Raw genomic sequence first — 21,144 nt, 5'->3', positions numbered from 1 at the left:
GAGCATGAGAGGAAGGTGCACAGCATTCATCTTGTGCTTTTTGATACTGCTCTTGTCCCTATGAAATAAGGCACCTGTGAGCCTTACGAGCCACCCGGGGAACACAAAACCTGACAAATGGGAAGTAAATAAGGAGCTTATCTTCTGTTTGCAAGGAGGGACCCAGCAGGTGTGAGCTGAAAGCATCAGTCCTTTGGGCACCCAGGCCCTGGGCACTGATGGTTCCCACATCATCTCCTGTACATCCCCCTCCACCTGGCAATGCAGAGCACCCTGCTCCTCCTGGCCCTTCTCTGGCCTGCGTGCTGACAGCAGCACCCAGGACCCTGTCCTGGGGGGCCTGGGGAACCTCTGCCCTGGACCCCCTCCTCTTGGCCTCCCTCCTTATGTGGTTTGTGCCTCTTCTCCTGTATCAGCCTCCTGTGGCTTGGCAGGAGCTTTGTCAGCGCTTGCTGTGACCTGAAACTGGTCACACCAGCACCGAGGTGCTCAGTTCCCTGCAGACGAGTTGCTGCAGTGTGGCTTGGCAGGGAGGAAATTCCCTGCTCAGATTCATAACCTGGCATGTCATTTCTTGCACAGCCATTTTATCTTCTATGCTGCCTGCTAGAAGACCAGGTTTTCCCTGTGCTCCTCCATGTTACTTGCAAAGATTGCCCCAGCTCTCTGCTTGGTGCCTGCCCCCATTTCTCCATTTCTCATCACATGAAGTGGGAACCCCTTGGGGGGGGGAGGTCTCACCCCATCAGCACAGCAGCCCCTGCAGTCAGCTGGACCCTTACCAACCCCTGCTTTAGGGGCCACCCCACAGCCCTGGGCTCAGGGGGTGAGTTTGTAGCTTATGTGGAAAGGGGAAGGTTTTTCCAAATGGGGATGTGGGACACATTGAGCTGGGAACACCTGGACCCTTAGGAAGAAGGAGCACTGTGGGTAGTGCTGCTCCTCTGCCCTGTGATGTGAGCAGGGCCGTCCCCAGACACCGAGCCACCATTTTCATGAAGTTTGAACTCGGGGAAATACCAAAGCAGGAGGTGAGCAGGCAGATGGGGAGACGCTCCAGCCCTCCAGCTGCCCGGGAGCACCATTTCCTCCCCAGCCCCACCAGAACCTCACTCAGGGACCCTTCACAACCAAGGAACCACCAATTCCCCCTCCCCTGCCAGCCCCCTGCCCACTCCTCCCCTAGCTCCCCCTAAACCCCTGGGTTTGGGGTTTCTGGGGTGCAGGAGCCCTTGGGTGGGGAGCATGTGGGTGTGTGCAGGCAGGGCTGTGACTGTGTGTGTGTGTGTCTGTGTGTGAGTGTGTCTGTGTGTGAGTGTGCATGTGTGTGCCTGTCTGTGTCTGTGTGTGCATGTGTGTGTGTGTGAGTGTGTGCGTGTGTGTCTGTGTGCCTGTCTCTGTCTGTTTCTGTGTGTGTCTGTGTGTGTGTGCAGGGCGGTGTGTGTGTGTGTCAGTCAGTCAGTCTCTGTCAGTCTGTGTGTAAGCAGGGCGGTGTCAGTCAGTCTGTCAGTCAGTCAGTCTGTGTGTGTGTAAGCAGGGCGGTGTCTGTGTGTCTGTGTGTCTGTCAGTCTGTGTGTGCAGGGCGGTATATCCAGTCTGGCAGAGGGTGTTGCCTCCTCACACGCCGGGGAGCCGAGCTGGGAGCAGGATCCCTGAGAGACGCCCTCGGCCTTTGGGGGGGGGGACGTATGGCAAGGAGGGGTTGGGGAGCTTAACCCCAGCAGGAGAAGCCTTTGTGGTCGCCCCGTGTGCCCCGTGCTCAGGTGAGGTGCAGCCCCGGCTCCCCCGGCCCCGCCGTCTGCCCCAGCCATGCTGCACTCCCCGCTGAAAACCGCCTTGGCCTACGAGTGCTTCCAGGACCAGGCCAGCTCCACGCTGGCTCTGCCCTCTGACCACAAGCTGAAAACCAAGGGCACGGGCAAGCAGCGCGTCCAGGAGCAGGTGATGATGACGGTGAAGAGGCAGAAGCAGAAGTCCTCTGTGTCATCCAGCGTGGGACACTCCAACCGAGGTAAAGTCCCCTCTGGGAACGGAGGAGACGCCACGGGGGCTGCTGGGGAATTTCTTTTGGGGACAGCCTGGGTTGTGTCTGGGTCACCCCGGGCAGGGGATGCTGAGGTCTCCTGCACGGGATGGAAGTTAGGACAAGTTAGGTAGAGCTGGAAGCATCGACTCCCTCCATGGTGGATCTGGGCTCCTGGGGCTGCTCTGCATCCCTGAGGCTCTGGGACGTTTCAGTGTGGTGCCATTAACCATTTGTTCCCTGGCTCCAAAGCTGGAGTAGCTGCTGAACCTTTGCAGATCCTTCCTCTGCCAGTGCCCCCATGGCTGGCACCCTCCACCTGAGCTGCCCCTCTCCTGGGATGGCCAAAAGCTGACAGCATTGCTCTTCCCCATGGGGCTGGGAGCTGAGGGCTGGGGCTCAGCTCTCTCCTGAGCTGGTGGAGAGCAGGCAGCTCTGCTGGCACACACACCTGAGCTAAGGATTCCCCTCTGAAACTCCCAACCTGTCCCCTGCTTGCAGGCTGAGAAGTGTGGGAGCCTCTGGGACACCCCAGTGTGAGGTGGGAGGGAGATGAGTGAGGGGAAGGGTTGTCCTTTCCTTGAGTTGGGTTACTGGGGATGCTCCACAGCCCCCTCCCTTTTGTATAAGGGTAGAAAGCGGTGCAGGGGTCTGGGCAGCTGGGTTGCATGCTCTGGTTCTGCCACAGAAAGCAAACAGCTGACTGCTGAAGCCAGGTTTCCTACTGGAATGTCTCCCTCTTGGAGTCAAGGCTGAGCAAATGGTTTTCTACTCCATCTTTGCATCTGGAGAAAGCTGACTTGGAGGTCAGCTCCAGCTTTCCCTGGCTTGGAGCTGCAAACCCAAAGAGTTGTGACAGCCACAGAGAAAATCCTCCTGGCTCTCAGAGGTGCTCCCACCAGCAGCTGCAGTGAGCTCACTGCTCTGGCTGAGCTCCCCAGGAGAGGACAGCCCAAGGCTTTGGGGGACAGGGAGGTTACGGGGCTGGCACTGAACTGTTCAGCCACATCTGGAGTGGATACCTGGGTGAGATGGCTCAGCCTCTGCCACCTCTCTGGGGGACTGTGGTTTGCCCATCAGCTCTTCTAAGCTGGATTGTGAGGCTGAATCCAGAACTGGTGAGGTGTCACACTCCAGACACAGGTTTTGGGATGTTTTTTCCAAGAGAACGAGTAGGCTATGGAGTGAGTGGAGGTGGTGATCCCATGGTGCTCCCTAACCCTGGCTGCCATGCATGGTGATTGCTGAGACAGAGGGAACAGAGAAGCTTTGTGGTGGGGAGGATGTGTGCACTGACCCATGATGGGCCCTGCCAGGAACAAATCTCTGATTTCTCTTTTTTTGTGTGTGTGTGTGTGCATGTTTGTGGACGCAGAGTCCAAGGGATGGCTGAGGGACAGGGCAAAGAGGGCTTTCTTCTGCCACCAAAATGTAAGAGTCAAATTTCCTCCTAACTCAGGAGGATTTATTGGTTAAGGGGTTATGGTGCCAGATCGGACAAAAAGGACAAAAAAACCCAAACAACAAAAAACCCAACAACAACAAAACTACAAACCAGGGTGAGATGAGAGGCTCTGGATGGGGACTGGGGCAGTGCCAGCCTCCCTTCCCGTGGAGGGGTAGTGCCAGGGAAAGCAGGCAGAGAGACATCTCCTATTGCTGCCCGTAGGCAGAACCCAGGTGAAACCTCTGGGAAAGAAAAAAACCCAACCAACCAACCAACAAAATTCCAAACTGCCTGTCTCTGCTTGGCAGGCTGGAGCTAAACCCCTCCTCCAGACACTTTTGGAAATGTCTGGGAATTGCGTGGAAATGTGCAGCTCTGGTTTCTGTGTCCCAGGGAAGCTGAGTCACATCCAGCTCCCAGGGGCTGCCTCCAAACCTGGGGCTGAGGCCATCCCATTCCCACCACGGGGAGGTTGGGAGCACCAAGGTCCTGACAGCTGGTTCAGCCCTGCAGCTGCTCTCTGTGTCTTTTGGGATGGAATTCCAGAAGGGCAAGAAGTTGCCAGTAATTCTCAGGGTTTCCTCCTGGGCTGAAGCTCATCAGGGTCAGGCTAAACTTCAGGTACTGATTCTCACTGCTCTTGGTCCATTGTTTAGCTGAGCAAACCTGAAGAGAAGTCTTAATATTCCCTACAAACAGGAAATGTTTGTATGTGGGTCTCTCAGGTGTCGACATCTGCCTGTTCAAAGCTCCTCCAGTGTCAGCTACCTGCATCCCTCCCAGGATGTCCCAGAGATGTCCTCAAAGGGAGCACAAACTGAGGGACTCACAGAGCCCCTTGAGAATTCTTTGAGTGCTTTGTTCCCTCTGCACCCAGACAGTTTCCTGTGTGTGACTGGTTAGGTGTTGGTCCAGGTCCAGCATTTTAATCTGTGGTTTGAGCAGGAGCTGAAGCATGGCACAGAGCTTCCCCCAGCTCCAGGGACATCTGAACCTGTGTTTGGAGGATGGGGAGCATGGGCATGGAATGGGCATTGTTGTATCCCATAATTAGTTTCTTTAGAGGGTCAGCAGATGTTCTCTTACTGTCCTGCTAACTGAATACATAAAATTAGTTGGTTATTTGGAGCTGAGCAGATCAAGGCTTTGTGGCCACTCTTGGGAGATCTGGTGTCAACCAACATATACAAAAGCCACAGCAGGGCAAGGTTCTCCAGTTGGGTTCACACTGGTGTTCACCAGGTACAGCAGTGAGCAGAAAACAGTTGCAAGCAGCATAATCCTGCACTCAGAGTGGGACGTTTTCTCAGAACTGCACCTTTGAGAGTTCCCAAAGATGACTGCAGAAGTTGGGGTCTGTGGGGTCTGCCCTCCTTGGGTTTTGGTTCTGTGGGGTCTGCCCTGGGGCATCTCTGCCCTTCTCACCATGGGAAGAGCTAAATGGATGGCTCCCTCTGATTTTGTGAGTAATGCAAATCTCCAGGAAAAAAGAATATTGGTGGCATGGCAGGAGAAAAGGCCAGGCCAGGCTGAACCAGTTCCTCATAGCCACCAGCATTAGCCTGCAAACTCCTCTGGCTAAAGAAAGTTTTGCCAGGGACTCATCACTGCCTGGCAGGATAGAGCAGGGAGCAAAGATCTGAGGAAACCCAAACAAGGAGTGTCATACCCAACCATCTCCCAGATGAGCTGTGATTTAGAGCTCTGCTGTCCTGGCTCTGCCTGAGAGGGGAGAAATCCCACCAAGCTCTGATGGGATCCCACCCAGCTCACATCGAGGTCATGACAGTGATGCAAAGGGAAGAGGAGATTTTTGGGGTTACTAAATCTCCTGAAAACTTCTGTAATCTTCCCCTGGCATGAGATGATTCAGTGAAAGCCATTCACTTTTCCATAAACCTTAGATTATTGGTATAGGAAAAAATAACAAAACCCCTTCAGCTGATAAGCCAGTAGGCAGAACTTTGGAAGAATCTCAACACCTGGGATTTCACCAGCACTACTCTCCTAGGAGGCATCAGGCTTTGCTTTGTGCCTCCCACAGGCCCTCTTCTCTTACTACGTTTTTCCTATGTTTAATCATCTGTATTGTTTTAAAGCCATGCATAGTTTATTGTTCAACTCGTCCAGCCTGCACTACCAGTCACTGCTTCTTGTCTTGCCTTTCCCTGCCACAGATTAATATTTATTAACATGCATCCATTTCCACACTTCTGCCTCTCCAGTTTATGTGTCCAGCTGAAGCTTTTCACTCTTCTGCTTGAAAAATGGCTCCTTTAACACAATTCTTCTCCCTGGCATCCGTCTCCTGGCTTCAAGGGGTATAAAGTTGGAAGAAATTAAATAACTCGTCAAGCACAGGCGGCCTGGGTCGGATGGAAGTCTCAGACTGCTCTGCCATGATGGATCAGCAGCTGTAGGAGGAGGATGAGGGCAAAGCAAACAGCTCACAGCTGTTCAGTACAAGGTCTTTGATGGAGCTGCTGGAGTGAGTCCAGAGGAGGCCACAAAGATGATCAGTGGGCTGGAGCAGCTCTGGAGCCAGGCTGAGAGAGTTGGGGGTGTTCAGCCTGGAGAAGAGAAGGTTCTGGGGAGACCTTAGAGCACCTTCCAGTGCCTGAAGGGGCTCCAGGAAAGTTGAGGAGGGACTTGGGACAAGGGCCTGGAGGGATGAGACAAGTGGGAATGGCCTTAAACTGAAGGATGGGAGGTTTAGGTGAGATGTAAGGAAGAAATTGTTGTGAGGGTGCTGAGCCCCTGGCCCAGGTTTCCCCCAGAAGCTGTGGCTGCCCCATCCCTGGCAGTGTTGATGGTTGGGATGGGGCTGTGGGAGGTGTCCCTGCCCATGGTAGTCAGGTGGGACAAGCTGTTCTTTAAGGGTCCTTCCAAACAAACCATTCTATGATCTTGCAATCCTTACCTGTTGTGGTTTTTACCTTCTTGAGCTGTCACACTGAAGTTAAATGAATTTTAGGTTGACCACGCTTTGAAGGAAATGTCTTGGGGGACAGCAGTTTGGGGGTGGGAGAGAGGGGTCCCTCCAAAAGCTGAGCTGGCATCTGAGAAGCCCTCAAGGGTACTTTCTGCCCAACACCATGGTCACTGGGAGGCTGTGCTTCAACCTGAGTGATTATCATCCCTGCCTTCTCTGCCTCTGTCCCATCTCTTATCTACTACTAACACAGTGGTATTAATTGGCTCTGTGTATGTCCAAGTGCAAGTGGGCCCTGCAGAGACCTAAAGAGCTGCTTGGATGACCACAAATGAGACACAGACATGGCTAGAACAATTCACCAGGGAGGCAACTCTCACAGAGGGCACTTCCAACCCCTGCCAAAATTTTTATTTTTCTCAGGGGATGGTCTGCATTTATCTCAGAGCCTCAGGTCTCTACCCCTGAGGTGGCTGAGAAGAGAAAGGTCCTTCCTCTCCCCGAGGGCTGCTGATGCACCTCCAGCCTGGCTCTTAAGATGAACCAGGCAGAGAAGTGTCTGAACTTGCAGGACTAAACAAAGCTGATGTTTGCTTTAGCCATGTCCATCAGAAAATCCTGAGGTTCTTCCTGGCCTTCAGACTGAGCTGCAATCAATCACAGCTGTGTGGTGGCAGGAGTAGAACCTTCTCCAACCAGCAAGGTGGCTTCAAAATACCTTGAACATTTGAGGTTATATATAATTATATATTTACAGACTCTAATATACAAGTTCTTGGAGGTGAAGGCAATTCTTCAACAGCTGAAGAATATAAACTTGCATGAACTGTCTGGGCTCTTGAACTGGGCCATGTAGTGGTGAATTTATACAAGAAAAGAGAGATGTGCTTAAATGGGTTTATTTTTGGTGTCTCCTTGCTCAGCCCCAAAGTCTTTAGTACAGCACATGGCAAGAATGGATCCTGAGAGAAAAACCCATGGTCCCCAGGGAGCACTGGTCAGATGAACCCATGGGTCATGCCCAGAAACCCTTTTTCCCAGCTGCTCACCCACAGCACCAGGAATTCCTCCCCTGGTGTTCCTGGTGTTTGCAGAGAACAAGGTGTTGATCCTGAGAAGGAATTCCCAGGAAACTGTTGTCATGGATTCATTCTCTCTTCTCATAACTCTTGTCATCTTGTCTCACTCTATCTTCTGGTGAATCACCTGGTCCAAACTGATCCTGACAAGTCCTGCTGAAGCTCAACACTGGAATCACAGAATCTTGGAATGTCAGGTTGGAGGGGACCTCAGGGATCCTCTGCTCCAACCCTTCTGATATTATTGTTGATCTGAGATGTCTCAGCACCCATCGAGCTGAGACTTAAAACTTTCCAAAGTGGGGGAATCCACCCCTTCCCCTGGGAGACCATTCCAATCTCTGACTGTCCTCATGGGGAGAAATTTTCCTTTTGTGTCTGATCAGAACCTCCCCAGGAGCAACTTGTGCCCATTCCCCTTGTCCTGTCCATGGGACTCCTTGGAAATCAGGAGTCTCCAACTTCTTTGCAGTCCCCTTTAAGTACTGGAACATCATTATAAGGTCTCCCCTAAACCTCCTCTTCTCAAGGCTGAACACACCCAGTTTTCTCAGCCAAAATGTCCTGATCTGGAGTTTCTGGGAAATCCTAGGGTGAGGAGGGAAGAACCAGGTGCAGGGCACAGCTGAATTGTATCTCCTGTTGCACGTTGAAGGCCCTTTCCTTGCCTTTATCAGCAAGTTCTGTGCACTCTGATACATATGAAGCAATCAGGACTGGAGAGATGTTAGGGAGCAATGCCCACCAAGCCTCTGGAACACAAGATCCTGTGGTTTTTTTCTGCACAAGTGTACATCTCTGAAAGTGCTCTGCTGCTGCTTTTTCTGCCTTCAGTTCTTCAGATGTTCTGCAGATGTTGCCATCCCTGCAGTTTTGCTCCTCTCTTGTTGACAATAGAAAGCAAAACTCATTATTTACACCCCATCTGCAGGAACCATCTTCTTGAGAAAATGCAAGAATTTTTAGCCACGAACCAAATCACCATAACAGGTTTGGGGTGCCTCAGGCAAGGCAATAAACTAGATTTATTCCAAGGATCAGTGGCTGTAGAAGACCAGAGTGGCCTCAGGGCCTTTGTGGTCGAGCTTATCCAGTTTATCTAAGATGAGTCTTATCTAACAATCAGAGAGATTAGGATATTTCTGACATTACCCACCAGTTTAGGTGCATAACTTAAGACAGGTAAGTCCTGATTTTGTACTTTGTTAGACATTCAGAGCTTCCCCTGGAAGTTAATTGGAGTGTAGGGTTTGTACTTCCTCATAACGGGACTTGGGATGCCACAATTATTGAGCACTTTTGAAAATGAAACAAATTATTTAAAACTCTTTTGGAACATCTGAGGCAGGATAATGGAACTCCAGAATGGAATAGGAATGATTCTCTTAATTTTTTTTTTTCTTGTAGTGATGAATGTAACATCAAATAAATACATATAGGAGGGATTCAAAGATTGCACTTTCAAGGGCTACTGGTGAGAGACAGCTGGAAGAGCTCTTCATAGGGCTGGGATAGGTAAATCCAAACACTCTGAATAAATCACCAAGAAATAGTAGAAATGGCTGATGGGTTCCTCCTCATCCAAGATATTTGCATCTTTACAGCAGCTATCTGATATCTAGTCTCACATCTCCCAGCACCCTAAAAATGATGGAACTTAATGCTTTTTCAGGAAAAGAAGCCAAAAATTCACAGAGGTATCTTCTGGAGACAGGAGATTGAAATTTAAGGCAGTGCATTTAGGGTTTTAAGTGACTGATTAAGTTATATTTAAACAGAAGAAAAAAACTTCTTTATTATGAGGGTGACCAAGCACTGGCACAGGCTGCCCAGGGACATTGTGGAGTCTCCTGCTTTGGAGATACTCAAACCCCACCTGGATGCAGCCCTGTGTAATGTGCTCCAGGTGATCCTGCTGAGTGGGAGAATTAGGCAGGATGCTCTCTAGAGGTCCCTTCCAACTGATAATTCTGTGAATTCTGGAAACAACATTTGCCAGGGGTTGTCTGCAGTGGGAAGGGCTCAAGCTACTCCTGTCCAGGTGTCTAACTCTGCTGTTCCCCAGTGCCTAAGCCCCCTGGTAAAAAGAACACCATGCTCTGGAGGGTGCCTGCTGAGAACACTTTCTCCTGCTGACCACGTTTTTCTGCTTGCAGGCTCCATGTATGATGGCTTAGCTGATGGTTATGGCTACGGAACATCCCGGGGCAGCTACTACACCAAAACCCAAACAGGAAACAGCAGCTGGGGCTACCCGGTAAGATGCTTTTTTATCTGAGAATTGTGGCATTACTTGAGGTAACCTCTGCAGAAAGCACCCTCCAGCAGGAGTGGGCATGGAGCAAGGTTGTGGCACTTCAGAAACTTGCCCAAGAGAGGTTCTGAATGGCTGTGACTGCCTTAGACAGCAGTTCAAGGCAATGGAAGAGGATGATCAGGGAGCCTGAATTGCATGGGGTTGGGGATTTTAGTGTGGGCAAGATTTACTTTGGTTTTGTGGATTGATATCCACCTGGCTCAAGAGAGTTGAAGCTGTTGGAAGGCTCAGTCGTGGGCTCAGACTCTTACAACTCAGTTCAGTGTTGGAGCAGATCCATGGCTCACCCAGAGCAGTTTCCAGTTTTGTTTCCATGTACAGAACTTCACTGTGTACAATGTTCATGTGGTTGAGTGGTGCTGATTAGGGGATTTGCATCATAACTGTGTTGTTACTGCCAGTCTCAGTGCTAGCACAAAGCCTTTGCTGACAGTCTCTTAGCTTGGAAAAGAGGTGGTCCTCTTCTCCCATAGTGATTTCCAAAGAAAATATTACAGAGTGCCAGAAAAATCACAAGTGAGCTGGAACTTGCCTTTCTGCAGTCTGAGTTTTCACCTCCCACAGGGGTCCTGCTCTTGTTGTTGGACAGATTCTTGATAATCACTCCAAGCCACTCCATCATCTGCTTGGAAAACTTCTGCTTCTGTTGCCCCTCTGCCTCAAACCTGTATTCTGCTTTTCCTTGGTTTTCATCAGCTGTGAAGTAGAAAGGAGCAACACACAGTTCTGGGATTTGAATATGTGAAAAAGAAAGGGCTCCTTTCAACAGCTCTGGGGCTGCAGAGCAGCTTCCTCTCAACCATCAAAGCACCAGGAAACGTGCTTATGTTGGCTTCAAGCACACAGACAGAGGGTTGAAGATTTTCCTGGTAGTTGCCAGGTCCTCTGTTCATAGCATCAGCATTCCTCAGCTTCAGAAAGATTTCTCTGTTGTCTTTCCTAATGGCCTTGGTGTAAGGTGCTTCCTTCAAGGCACCAGTGTCACTTGCTAGGTTTGCACCACTGGGTTTGCTACCTGCTGCCTGTTCAGTAGGAAGGACTGGGAACACTGGCATGCCTTTGAAATTTTTATTTACAGACTGTCTGTTGGCTTGCTTCAATGTCCTTTGGTGAGCTGGTTAAATCCCAGACAGTGGTGTTTCTGCCTTGTCTAAGACCAAAAGGGTGACCATGATGGGTCTCATGAGCCAAGTGTCCTGGCTCTGTCACTAAGGCAGTGATGGCCCCTGCAGAAGGGTCTGAGTGTGGTAATCAAGCAGTGAGGGGTCTCAGAGAGCTATTGCTGCCACCAGAAATTTGCAACTGGCCCTCAGGTGGAGTCTCTGAACTTCAGAAGTCAAATGATGGTGATGTTCTGTTTTGATGATATATTGCTGTCTGTCTGTTTTGATTCCTGAATGGAGTTTGCTGAACTTTCTCTAAGCAAAGCTTTTCTGTTCCCACTATTCCAATGTTTTTTAGCTAGTTTGGTTTTGGTTTTTGTTTGGTTTTTTTTTTTGGTTAAAGAGGGGGAAGCTAAGCCCCAGCTCTGCAGTTGTCCCTGCAGCACATGCTCATGCTGGTGGCAGCTGATGTTGCTGGTGTGAGGATTATTGTTTAATTTCCTTCATTCCTGACCTTCTTCCCAATCATTACAACAGCTGAACAAATGCTAGGTAGTTAGAAGTGCCACTGGCTGCTGGGCCAGCAATGTTGGTGTTGTGGTGAGCAGCCTGCACGATGATTGTGAAAACCAAGGTCTCCATCAGCCACCACAGAGTGCCCTGGACACAGCCACTTCTGGATCACCATGGGCTGATGCAGCTCTTGGCTTTTCTCTGCAATAACAGATGGGGGAAAGTCTTTCCCCTATACTCAGTGTCCTCCAAGCCTTTTGTTCTAGAAATTATTGGTAAAGGTCTTCAGGATCTGGAAAACTTTGGAAAAAGGGACTGGGAACTTGTGAAGGATTCACACTAAAACTTTTCTTACCTAACTGTGTCTATCTGAAAATCAGCCATTTGGTCTTAACAAGTTGTCTGGACTCCTCCCATGGCCAACAAAGAAAGAGGTGATTCATCTCCTCTATCTTGGAGATCTGTCAGGTCAGGATGAATCAGCCCCCCTGGATGCCTATCTGCTTCCACCAGCAGCTGGATTGGAGCAGTCACCTAACAGGGAGATGACAGCACTCAGGGGCCATGAGTCCCAAGTGCCATTGGAACACACAACCTCAAGCCCAAATCTGCTTAACAAGCTTAACAGACACCATGCTCCCCAACCACACCAAGGAACATCCTCCAGTTTGCTTCTTCCAGAGGAGTAGGAAAGGTTTCCACACAGCCACAACCAGCCTCCAGCTTGGCTTTAGTCTACAGATCCATTCGAAATATGTGGAGGTTCCAGGCATCCAAAAATATGTCTCCTGTTTGTAATTCCTGGGTTGATAAAGCAAATTTAATTTTTGGAGACAAAATTGCTGGACTTCTTTCTAACTGGAGATGGTGCTCTGAATATTTCTGAGAAGAGGCAAGATGCACAGGTGAATTCAGGTATTTCAGGGAAAATTCCTCAATACTTCTGAAGTTACAAAGGTGTAAGAAGCAAGCCATGTCCATGTTGCTGCTCTGCAGCACCTGCAACTTAGACACTGCTCTAAAGTGCCTTAAGCTCAGGCACTGCCTTAGAGGGTGACTCTAGAGGACAGGAGGTATCCTGTCTCATCCACAGCTCTGAAAAAAAATACTATTCCTGACTCCCTCCTTTTGTCTTGTTTTGTGACTTGTTGGAAATCTCAATTTTACTTTGCTTCTGAGTTTACTTCCCAACATTATGATACTGATGTTCAAATATTAGAGCAAAAGAAAGGTTAGAAATGGAGGAAAAGCTCTTTCTGGCTCAGACAACACTTCTGACTAAAATCTTTGAGTTACCCATGATTAATAATTATTATTAATGATTATTTTCTGTTTGTTCCTGTTGTGGAGTGCCCCAATTGTAGCATTGCTGTATCTAGCACTGCAATGAGCAGGAAGCAGCAGCAAAGGTAAAGCTGACATCAGTGGGACTACTCCAGAAACAGGCACTCTGAGGGCTGTAGATTTCCTTGGTTTATGTTGAGGGTTGGCTCAGCCTTGAGGGATGAAGTCTCCCATCCCATCTCCACAGTCACCACGTTGGGATGCAGTGATGGGAGCAGTAGTGACTGCAAACCTTTCCATGTTAGCTGATCTCTGAATTTGGGTGATGCTGAGCCCAGGAGACCCTTGGAGACATCTGTCACCATGCTGACAATGTGACTCAGGAGTGGCCACCAGCTCCCCAAACCACTGTGCTGTGTCCTGGTGTAAGGCCAGGGCACTGCCTGAGGTCCCACGGAAGCTGCAGTGGTGACCACGATTTACACAGACAAACCCAAGGGAGGTTTGTGCAAGCCGGGCTGGGCACCCAGAGCAGTGCACCCATGGCAGGAGAAGGCTGAGCATGAGTTTCATCCTTGGCTCTGACACCTCAATACCACCCCAAAAATGGGACCTGCTCTGGGCTCAAAGGCAGTGTCACAGCAGGGTGGCCCATGGGTCGCTGCCCACCCCAGTGCAGGCAGAGCTTTGGAGGTGCTCAGCCAGACCCTCAGCACCACGGGAAGGCAACTGGTGGAGCCAGGATCACAGCACCAGCAAAGCCCCTCTGAGGACTGATCCTCAGCTGCTGCAGCTCCTGCCTGGGTGTGCTGGGCTGGCAGGTCCATCCCTGCTGGAGAGCCAGGGCAGCTCCCAGCTCCCAGGTCTGCTCTGGCACTGTTAGGATGATGCAGGAACAGGACAAGGGAAGAAGCCCACCCCATGCTGCTGCTTCCACAAGAAAGGAAACCACCAGCTGGGTGAACCATGGCTTATTCCCCAGCACTGCCCCCAGTCAGAGGCAACCAAGCCCTGGGCTGGATGGGGAAGGAGACATCTTGGAGGTCAGGTTAGCATCATCCCCCCAGAGCTGACCTCAGCCTGGGCTCTGTAGGGAGTGATATTTCTGCTCCCAGCCCCAGGGAGTCTCTGCTGGTGTTGCTCCCACTAAAGCAGTTGGCTGGCTTGGATCTTGGGCCCTAACACTGGGGAACCAGTGGCTACTGGACCACCACTGGTCCCCACTTCCAGCTCTGGGCTCTGGGTGTCTGGAGCAATGAAATCCCTTACGGTGCTGATGGGAACCACACACTGGGGGATCCCTCTGTGCCAGTGACTGCGTGGAGATTTCTAAACAAATCTTCTCTGGGGGAGAAAGCTACAGAGCTTTCTCTCCCAAATGCATCATCTGCCTGAGAGGTGCTCACCAGGGGACAGGAGCACTCCCTGCTCCCTGGCTGGCTCTGCCTCTGTGAACAAAACCCTTCCATTGTCACTGGGAGCTTTGTTCCACACGGACTTCAGGTCAAAATTTGTCTTTTGCTGTGATGATGCATTCACACCTAAAAGAACCCCAAAATAGAGTGGTTTGGGCAATCTTATAAAAGAAAACAAAGATTTATACTTGTTACACAGAATTGCTCAGTCAGACCCTGGCATTCCTATGAGGTTTTGCAAAAGACTTGATTCTTTGGAGTAGCAATGTGGACATGACCTTCCCTGGCCAGAACAAACTCAGCACAGAGAAAGAGATGGAACAGCAGACAGATAGGCAGCACCCAGGAGAGGTGGGAAAGAGCATTTCAGAAATAGATAAACAATATATTTGCTGGTTTTGCAATTTTTCTCCCTGCAATGGAGTGTGTAGCAGGCAGCAGCATAAAGCATTTCGCAAGGAGCACCAAGAGTTTTCCCCACCCATCACGCAGGGTGGGACGCTGTCAGCTTGCATTGCCTCTGCTTTGCCCTCCAGCCTGGGAGAAACCTGCTCCTGACGTGTTTATACCAAGTCCTTTACTTCTCTCTGTCTGCTGCTCTAGAAACAAACAAATTGCAAGGGAAAAAAAAATTAGAGCCAGGTAATGAACTGATCGCGTCCTTAGATGCAGGAGTCAGAAACACCCAGTTATCTGGGAGGGCCTCCAAGGTGGAAAGGCAGCCCTGAGATTGGAGAGATTGCTGGGGCTGGTGCACCTTGCTCTGTGCTCCTGCTTCTCTGGAAAGCAGGAGGAGGAGAGAAACTTTTCCTCTTAAACAAAAGGGTTGATGGAAGAAGCAGATGGAGTTATGCTCAGTGATGGAGATAACACCACCTTGACTTTTTTGGGTTTTATTCCATTTGATATAAGAGGTTAAAGATATTTATTTTCCTACCTTTTATGGCTGCCAGATATTCCAGTTGATGGTCCTGTATTGCAGGCTGAGAACTGATATCCCCAAACAGTTATTCATTTAAAGGGAGGTCTTTGCTGCTGATGAAGGAAAGTCCTTACTTTTTAGACCCGACAAGCACCCAGGCAGTACCAGTGCTCATCTTGCCTTTCCTTCCCAGGCCTCCCCTCCTTGTTTTAATATGAATGAAGGGCTCCCAAGGCTTGGCCTCAAACATACAGACTCACAGGAGAAAGGAGAGTTCAGGTTAAGTTTGAGAATGTTGGACTTGCCTGGCTGCATGGGAGCTCCATTCTGCATCCTCCAGGTGCAGGGGCTGCCAGTGCAGGTGGTGTCTGGATGAAAGGGGAGACCACCCAAGCTGCCCTGACTTCTCAGGTCCATGGGCAGAAGTCTTGGTGACAGCCTAAAATAGTTTCCTGACCTTACAGTGCAGAGGGAATCACTCCTTTCTATCTCCACCCTGCTCTGAGGGACTTCCTTGTCTTTTCCAGCATTTCTCTGCACTCCTAAAGGGAGGGACCTGGCCCAGCTCCCCCATGCAGAAACCCACAGCAGTTGGCAGATGCAATTCAGGGTGTTGGGAAATCGGGAAGGTTTGAGAGGTTGGAAGGCAAGAGACTGATAATTTCCTTTCACTACTGCTATTCTGCAGAGGGAGAGCTCACTCTACACACATAATGGCATCAGCAGAAGTGATGAGATTGTTGTCAGGTGGCTCTTTAAACCACAGACTCTGCAATATCATCACCTTCACCTTCAGAGATGTCATCTCTGCTCCAGACAGCAGAGCACCACACTTCTGCCTTGCTGTGCACCCTATCTGACTGATCACTGACTGCATCCACCAAAGAGATAAGAACACAGGGAACTCAATTCCTCAGTTCCACAGGGAACTTGGCCACTCTTGTTCCAGCATTAGGACAGAAGGTGACTGACTTAGCTTGGTGAAGACCTGAAGGGAAGATGTAGTTTTATCCTGAGAAAGCTGCTCTCAAGGCACAGACAATGCACTTTACAGGGATCAAGAAGCAACCAGGTCAGCTCTGTCTGTGCAAGGATTCATGGAGATTGTTTGGCAAGCAGGGCTGCAATCCTCTGGAGCTGGCAGGAGGCTCCTCATCGATTTGGAGGCTTTGGATCAGGCTCCTGCTGCAAAGAGGAATTCTAAGATACCAATTAGGTCCATGCCACTTGAAAGAGATTAAAATGGGCTCAGCGAAGCATCTAGTAGAATCAGCAATAAAAGTCATGCACTGACTTTGGTAATGAGCTTCACATCACACGGGAACTATTTTCCCATGAGTTTGCAAAAGGCTTCCCCGCCCTGCCAGGGCCTGCACTGACTTGCTGCTCAGGGCTCCCTGTGTTGCAGAACTTTCCAAACAGGCAGTCGCTTTGCTTCACCCGTTTCAGGGCTGGCAAGAAGGAGGACAATGCTACATGCCACTATAAAACACAGCAGGAAATAGAGAATTGATAATTCTTTATCTCTGAAGACAGACACCCTCACACATTCCCTTGCCCATTCTGCTGGCAGAGAGCCCCAGCAGACACTGGGGAGCTAACAATAGCTTTAGATAAATAACAAGTGAGCTCTTCCATGGTTAGCTGAATTGGTTTCAGCAAATGCCCAGGGGCTCCACGGCTCTGCCAAGCTTCTGACAGCCCTACAAAATAATCCCAGCTTACACTGACTCATAAAGGAAAAGGACAGGGCTGACATCTAACAAGCTGCTGTTCTGTCCTCCAGGTGAGCCCTGGGACTGGGATCCCCGCTCTGCACCTTCCTGCCACAGGCCTGTCCTCCCCTCACTGGAGGGAGAACCCAGAAAAACAAAGCAAAAATAAGAATTCTATCACCTGAGAAGGTGTGATCGTCACCTTACAAGGACACAGGCATTGTGTAGGGTAGATCATGACTTCACAAAGTGTCACTTTGTCACTGGTGCATGCACACTGCATCAAAAGGAAAACATGGATGAGGTGAAGCTCATTGTGTGACCATCCTGGGAATTTCCATGAGTTTTTCACACTGCTAGGACATCCCTCAAGACTCAGTTACCCCGGTGCCTCATTCTTGCTCTTCTTATCCCATGCAAATTCTTCTTCCAGATCCCTGGGAGCTCTCCAGTATGCACCAAACCTGTTACCTGGTGTGCTGCAGTACTGACAGGTTTTTTTCTGTGTCCTCTGGAGTAAAAGTGCAAAGAGAATTTCCTCCCCTTTTCTCCCCTTCCAGCAATTCACCAGTTCTGCAGAAATGAAAGCTGCTTCAGGCTGGTGCTCAAGTGCCAGAGGGATCTGGGTGTTGGTGTAGCTGGACTGGAGGGCTTCTGACCCGGCTGGCACATGGGATGGACAAAACCCTTTTAAACCTTTCCAGCCGTTACCTGCAGAGCTCTCTGGGGTGTAGCACAGAGGATTCCCTCCCTTCCTGAAGATCAGTTTGTTAATGGAAATATTTGGCTTCATTAATTAACATAATGACAATTCTCCAGTGTTGGAGGCAGGAAGGATGCTGAGTGTGCACACGTCTGGGATGAGGTTGGGTTGGAGCAGCAGGACTCAGGGTGAGCCTACAGAGGATTCCCATTTCTCTGTCACAGGGTGTTTCTAGGTTAGGAAATGTGGAATTTTTTTCACTATTGCACCAGGTACAGACTGGTCACATCTGGTGCCTTCAACCTCTGTGAAAATAATTCCAGTGTTGGCTCTTGTCTCCAAGCTCAAGGGGTACTTGGGTGGCTTTTATAGAAAGAAGCATCCAAGGTACAGCTGATTGCAGCTAGGTGAGGAAAAATCCTTGCCCCAGCAAGAGACCGTGGATGAGCTTTCTCAAGACAACCCAAAGGAGGATTGGGGCAGACAGTTTTGTTCTTCAATTCTTCTTGTGCCTGTTTGCTGGATGTTTTGGCACTCTGAGGGGGATGCAGTGAGAAAACTCAGTATCATGGGGCAAACAGCACTAAAAAAGCTTTATTTTCCTTTCTGGAGTACACAGCTTAGTGACTTATCTTGCACTTGGATACAACCCTGCAGGCTCCCAGGTGCCAGCATTGATACCAGAAAGTTTGATATTGCAAAAGAATATTAGATTTGATCCTGGTGTACTTGGGACAATGGTGAAGGACTTTTGGTGATGCCATGAAGATATTTTGAACTTGACAGCAGGCCAACTAAAACCAATTTTTTTTTTTGTTTGAATAACTGAAGCTGTTTCTTTTTTCTGCCTCTTATTCTTCTTTCTTTTTTTTTTTTTTTCTTCCTGGCTTAGTCATCTCAATCCTTCTTACTTATGCCCCATTGTTCTCTGAGCATCCCATTGTATGACTGACACTACACACCTTGTAACTCATGAGCATTCATTGTCTCCACTTGTTTCTTGGCACAATGAGATTCAAGAATTCCTTCTTATTGATTTTTCACTCTCATTACTCCCTTCCTAAGGAACTTAGAGATGGAAAGGGAAAAAAAAAAAAGCATAAGGAAAAGAAAAATAAATATAAATGCAGGCAGTGCTGGAAGGTCAGAATGGGTCATCCACTGGGATGGCAAGAGATGTGGTTCAAGCTACTGCAGTTGCAGGTTGGGTTGGGAATGCAGCATTTTCTCTGCTCATGGCTGAGCTCTCAGTTGGGCTTTCGAGCTCCTGGAAGCCACCTCCTGATCACTAAGTGCCCTCAGATATCAGGGGAGGGTTTGTACCTTTGTAAAGGCTCCAGGTGAGCTCACCTGTAAACTTGGGGCCACTTAAGAGGCCCAGGAGGGATCCGGTGGCTCGGCAGTGCCCAGCTGCAGCTCGAGCCTTTCCCAATCATTGTTGTCTCCTGTTTTCCAGCTGTACAACGGGACCCTGAAGCGGGATGTGGAGAACAGGCGCTACAGCTCCTACAGCCAGATGGAGGGCTGGGGCAACAGGCACTACAGCAAAGCTGTCTGCAGCCCCCCCAGGGCTGGCAGTGACTACTGCTTCGTGCAGAACATGAAGAGCAGCCGGAGCGAGCCGGACCTCTACTGCGAGCCCCCCCGGGGCACTCTGAGGAAGACTCAGGTGGGGGGGAGGGCAGAACACAAGACAACCTTGAACCGCCAGAGCATCTACAGCAGCTGCAGCACCCAGCAAGGAACTACCAGGACGAGTAAAAAAATGCCAGCACGAGCCCTCTCCTGCCCTTCCAGCAACAAACCCGATGTGGTCTACGCCCAGCCCATGATGAGCTGCAAGCAGGACGGGGTTTATGGACAGACTCAGTCCAGCTCCAAGTAAGTTTGGTGCAGAGGGCTGGACAGGAGTAAATGTAGACATCTGCTCTGGAGGGCTGTCCATCCAAGTAGTCACCTGAGCTGCTGGGTAGCCACTGGAGATCTGCTCCCAGTGCACGCTGCACTTAATCCCACCCTGCAGTAGTCTAAAGTGGGTCAGATGAGTCTCACTATTATTTCTTATTTCTATATTATTTCTTCTCATGGGCTGTGGAGGGAAACCCATTGGACTGGCTCAGGGGATGCTGGGTGAGGTGATCCCCCATTCTCTGTGGTGGAATGAGCCAGCAGCCTCTCTTCAGGATGAGGGTGAGGAGGTGAAGGGTGGAAAGCCTGGTGTGCAGTTTGGGTTCCTCTCCTGACTGTCACACTGCTTTGATTTAGCAGAAAATAAACCTATAAAAAGACCCCTAACTTTGAAGGAGCTGGTTCCTGGGGGTCTGACTCAGAGCAGAGCTGAGAGGCAGCATTTCTGCCTCTGTCTTGCCACCCACCTGTGCTTCATTCACCAAATGGTCTGATTTAGGTTCCAGAAAACATGGAGCCAGAAATTGAAAGAAATGGCCTAGTTGGAATAACTTACCTAGCCAGGGAAGAGGAGAGACTGGAAGCTGTTCAATTCCTTCCTATCCAGAGCATCCAGTCCCACTGAGGTTAGGAATTATGCATGGAGGGAGGATGGTCCTTCACATCTCAGCATCAGATCCCTTCGTGTAAATGTTACCTGCAACAACAGGACATGTAAACTCCCCCAGTGAGCTCAGACACTCCCAAGCTGATTTATCTCTGCTCTGAAATGCATCGGGGCTCTCACTAAATGAAAAAAAACAAAACATGAGGTGTTGATGGCATTGGAGTGACACTGATTCCAAGTTGCCCTGATGCTGATGGGTTTGGTGCCTCTGGCTCTGGAGCACCAACCTTGTTCTATGGTTTTGTGGCCAGAATCTTGGGAGAGATTTGGTCTGCACAAACCAAATAGTCTTGGAAGGCCATGGTTTGCATGTTCTAAACTATAAAACTTCACAGCTTGAGGTTGCAATGTTTTATTGGGCTGGATAAGGAGAGTCTGCATCTTCCACCAGTGTTCCCAGGGGCTACCTCCCAGCTGTTGATGCATCACTGTCTTACAGAGCCTTCTCTGCACCAACCTAGAAGTTACCACATTTCCCATGCAGATAAACACTTGTCACACCAACCCTAGAAGTTCCTGAGCTCATTCTTAGTGGTCCCTGGTCCAAAATAGAATTTGCATACTGCAGCCTGAAACTCAAAGGGCTCGTGGCCTTTGTCATACCAAAGCCCTGCGACTGCTGAGCTATTGACCCGATGCATGAGGCAGATATTGAGAAAATCCTCCCCTCACAGTCACAGGGTGAGCCAAACTGTGCCCTTTTCCACATCTGAACTCTGATTTCCAGATTTCTCTGGCTAAGTCTCTGCTCAGCTGCCCTCATTTTGGACTGAGGATGTCCCAGAGTGTGAACGACAAGAAATGTCATTTGCCCCTTGGGATGTTGTCAGGAAACCTCAGCTTCCCATGCAGTTACTTCATGTTTAACACATGCACAATTAGCCCTGGCCAACCTGGAGCACCAGTGGCTTTGCCTTGCTGTGTTCAGAAGCTTTGTAATTCCTCTGGAATAGGAAACAGAGACATTACGTAAACTGGAAGTAACTTGTTCTAGGGGATTTTTGACTAAAGAGCATAAAAGTGGAGTGGGAGGGGTGGCAGAATGGTTAAACATGGGACTGCAGCTGGCTTCTGCCTAGGGAAAAGTGTGCTTGTGAGAAGTGAGTCCCAGGCAGG

The 21,144-nt window shown here is 49.7% G+C and overlaps 1 protein-coding gene across 1 annotated transcript in view; it reads left to right on the top strand.

Annotated features, from left to right (window-relative positions):
* Positions 1-1,561: 1,561 nt before the first annotated feature.
* The window catches only part of PKP1 (plakophilin 1), a 43,192-nt gene continuing 23,609 nt past the window's right edge, over positions 1,562-21,144 (top strand). Inside the window, exons 1-3 of the mRNA XM_071768207.1 lie at positions 1,562-2,011; positions 9,638-9,738; positions 18,910-19,334. Of these exons, the coding sequence (XP_071624308.1) occupies positions 1,810-2,011; positions 9,638-9,738; positions 18,910-19,334 (728 nt within the window). The 5' untranslated portion in view covers positions 1,562-1,809. The remainder of the gene's footprint in view (positions 2,012-9,637; positions 9,739-18,909; positions 19,335-21,144) is intronic.

The sequence above is a fragment of the Heliangelus exortis genome, chromosome 25 (assembly GCF_036169615.1).
Source record: "Heliangelus exortis chromosome 25, bHelExo1.hap1, whole genome shotgun sequence".
NCBI lineage: Eukaryota > Metazoa > Chordata > Aves > Apodiformes > Trochilidae > Heliangelus > Heliangelus exortis.
Note: the sequence above shows the minus strand (reverse complement) of the source record. Positions and strands in the feature narration are given on the sequence as shown.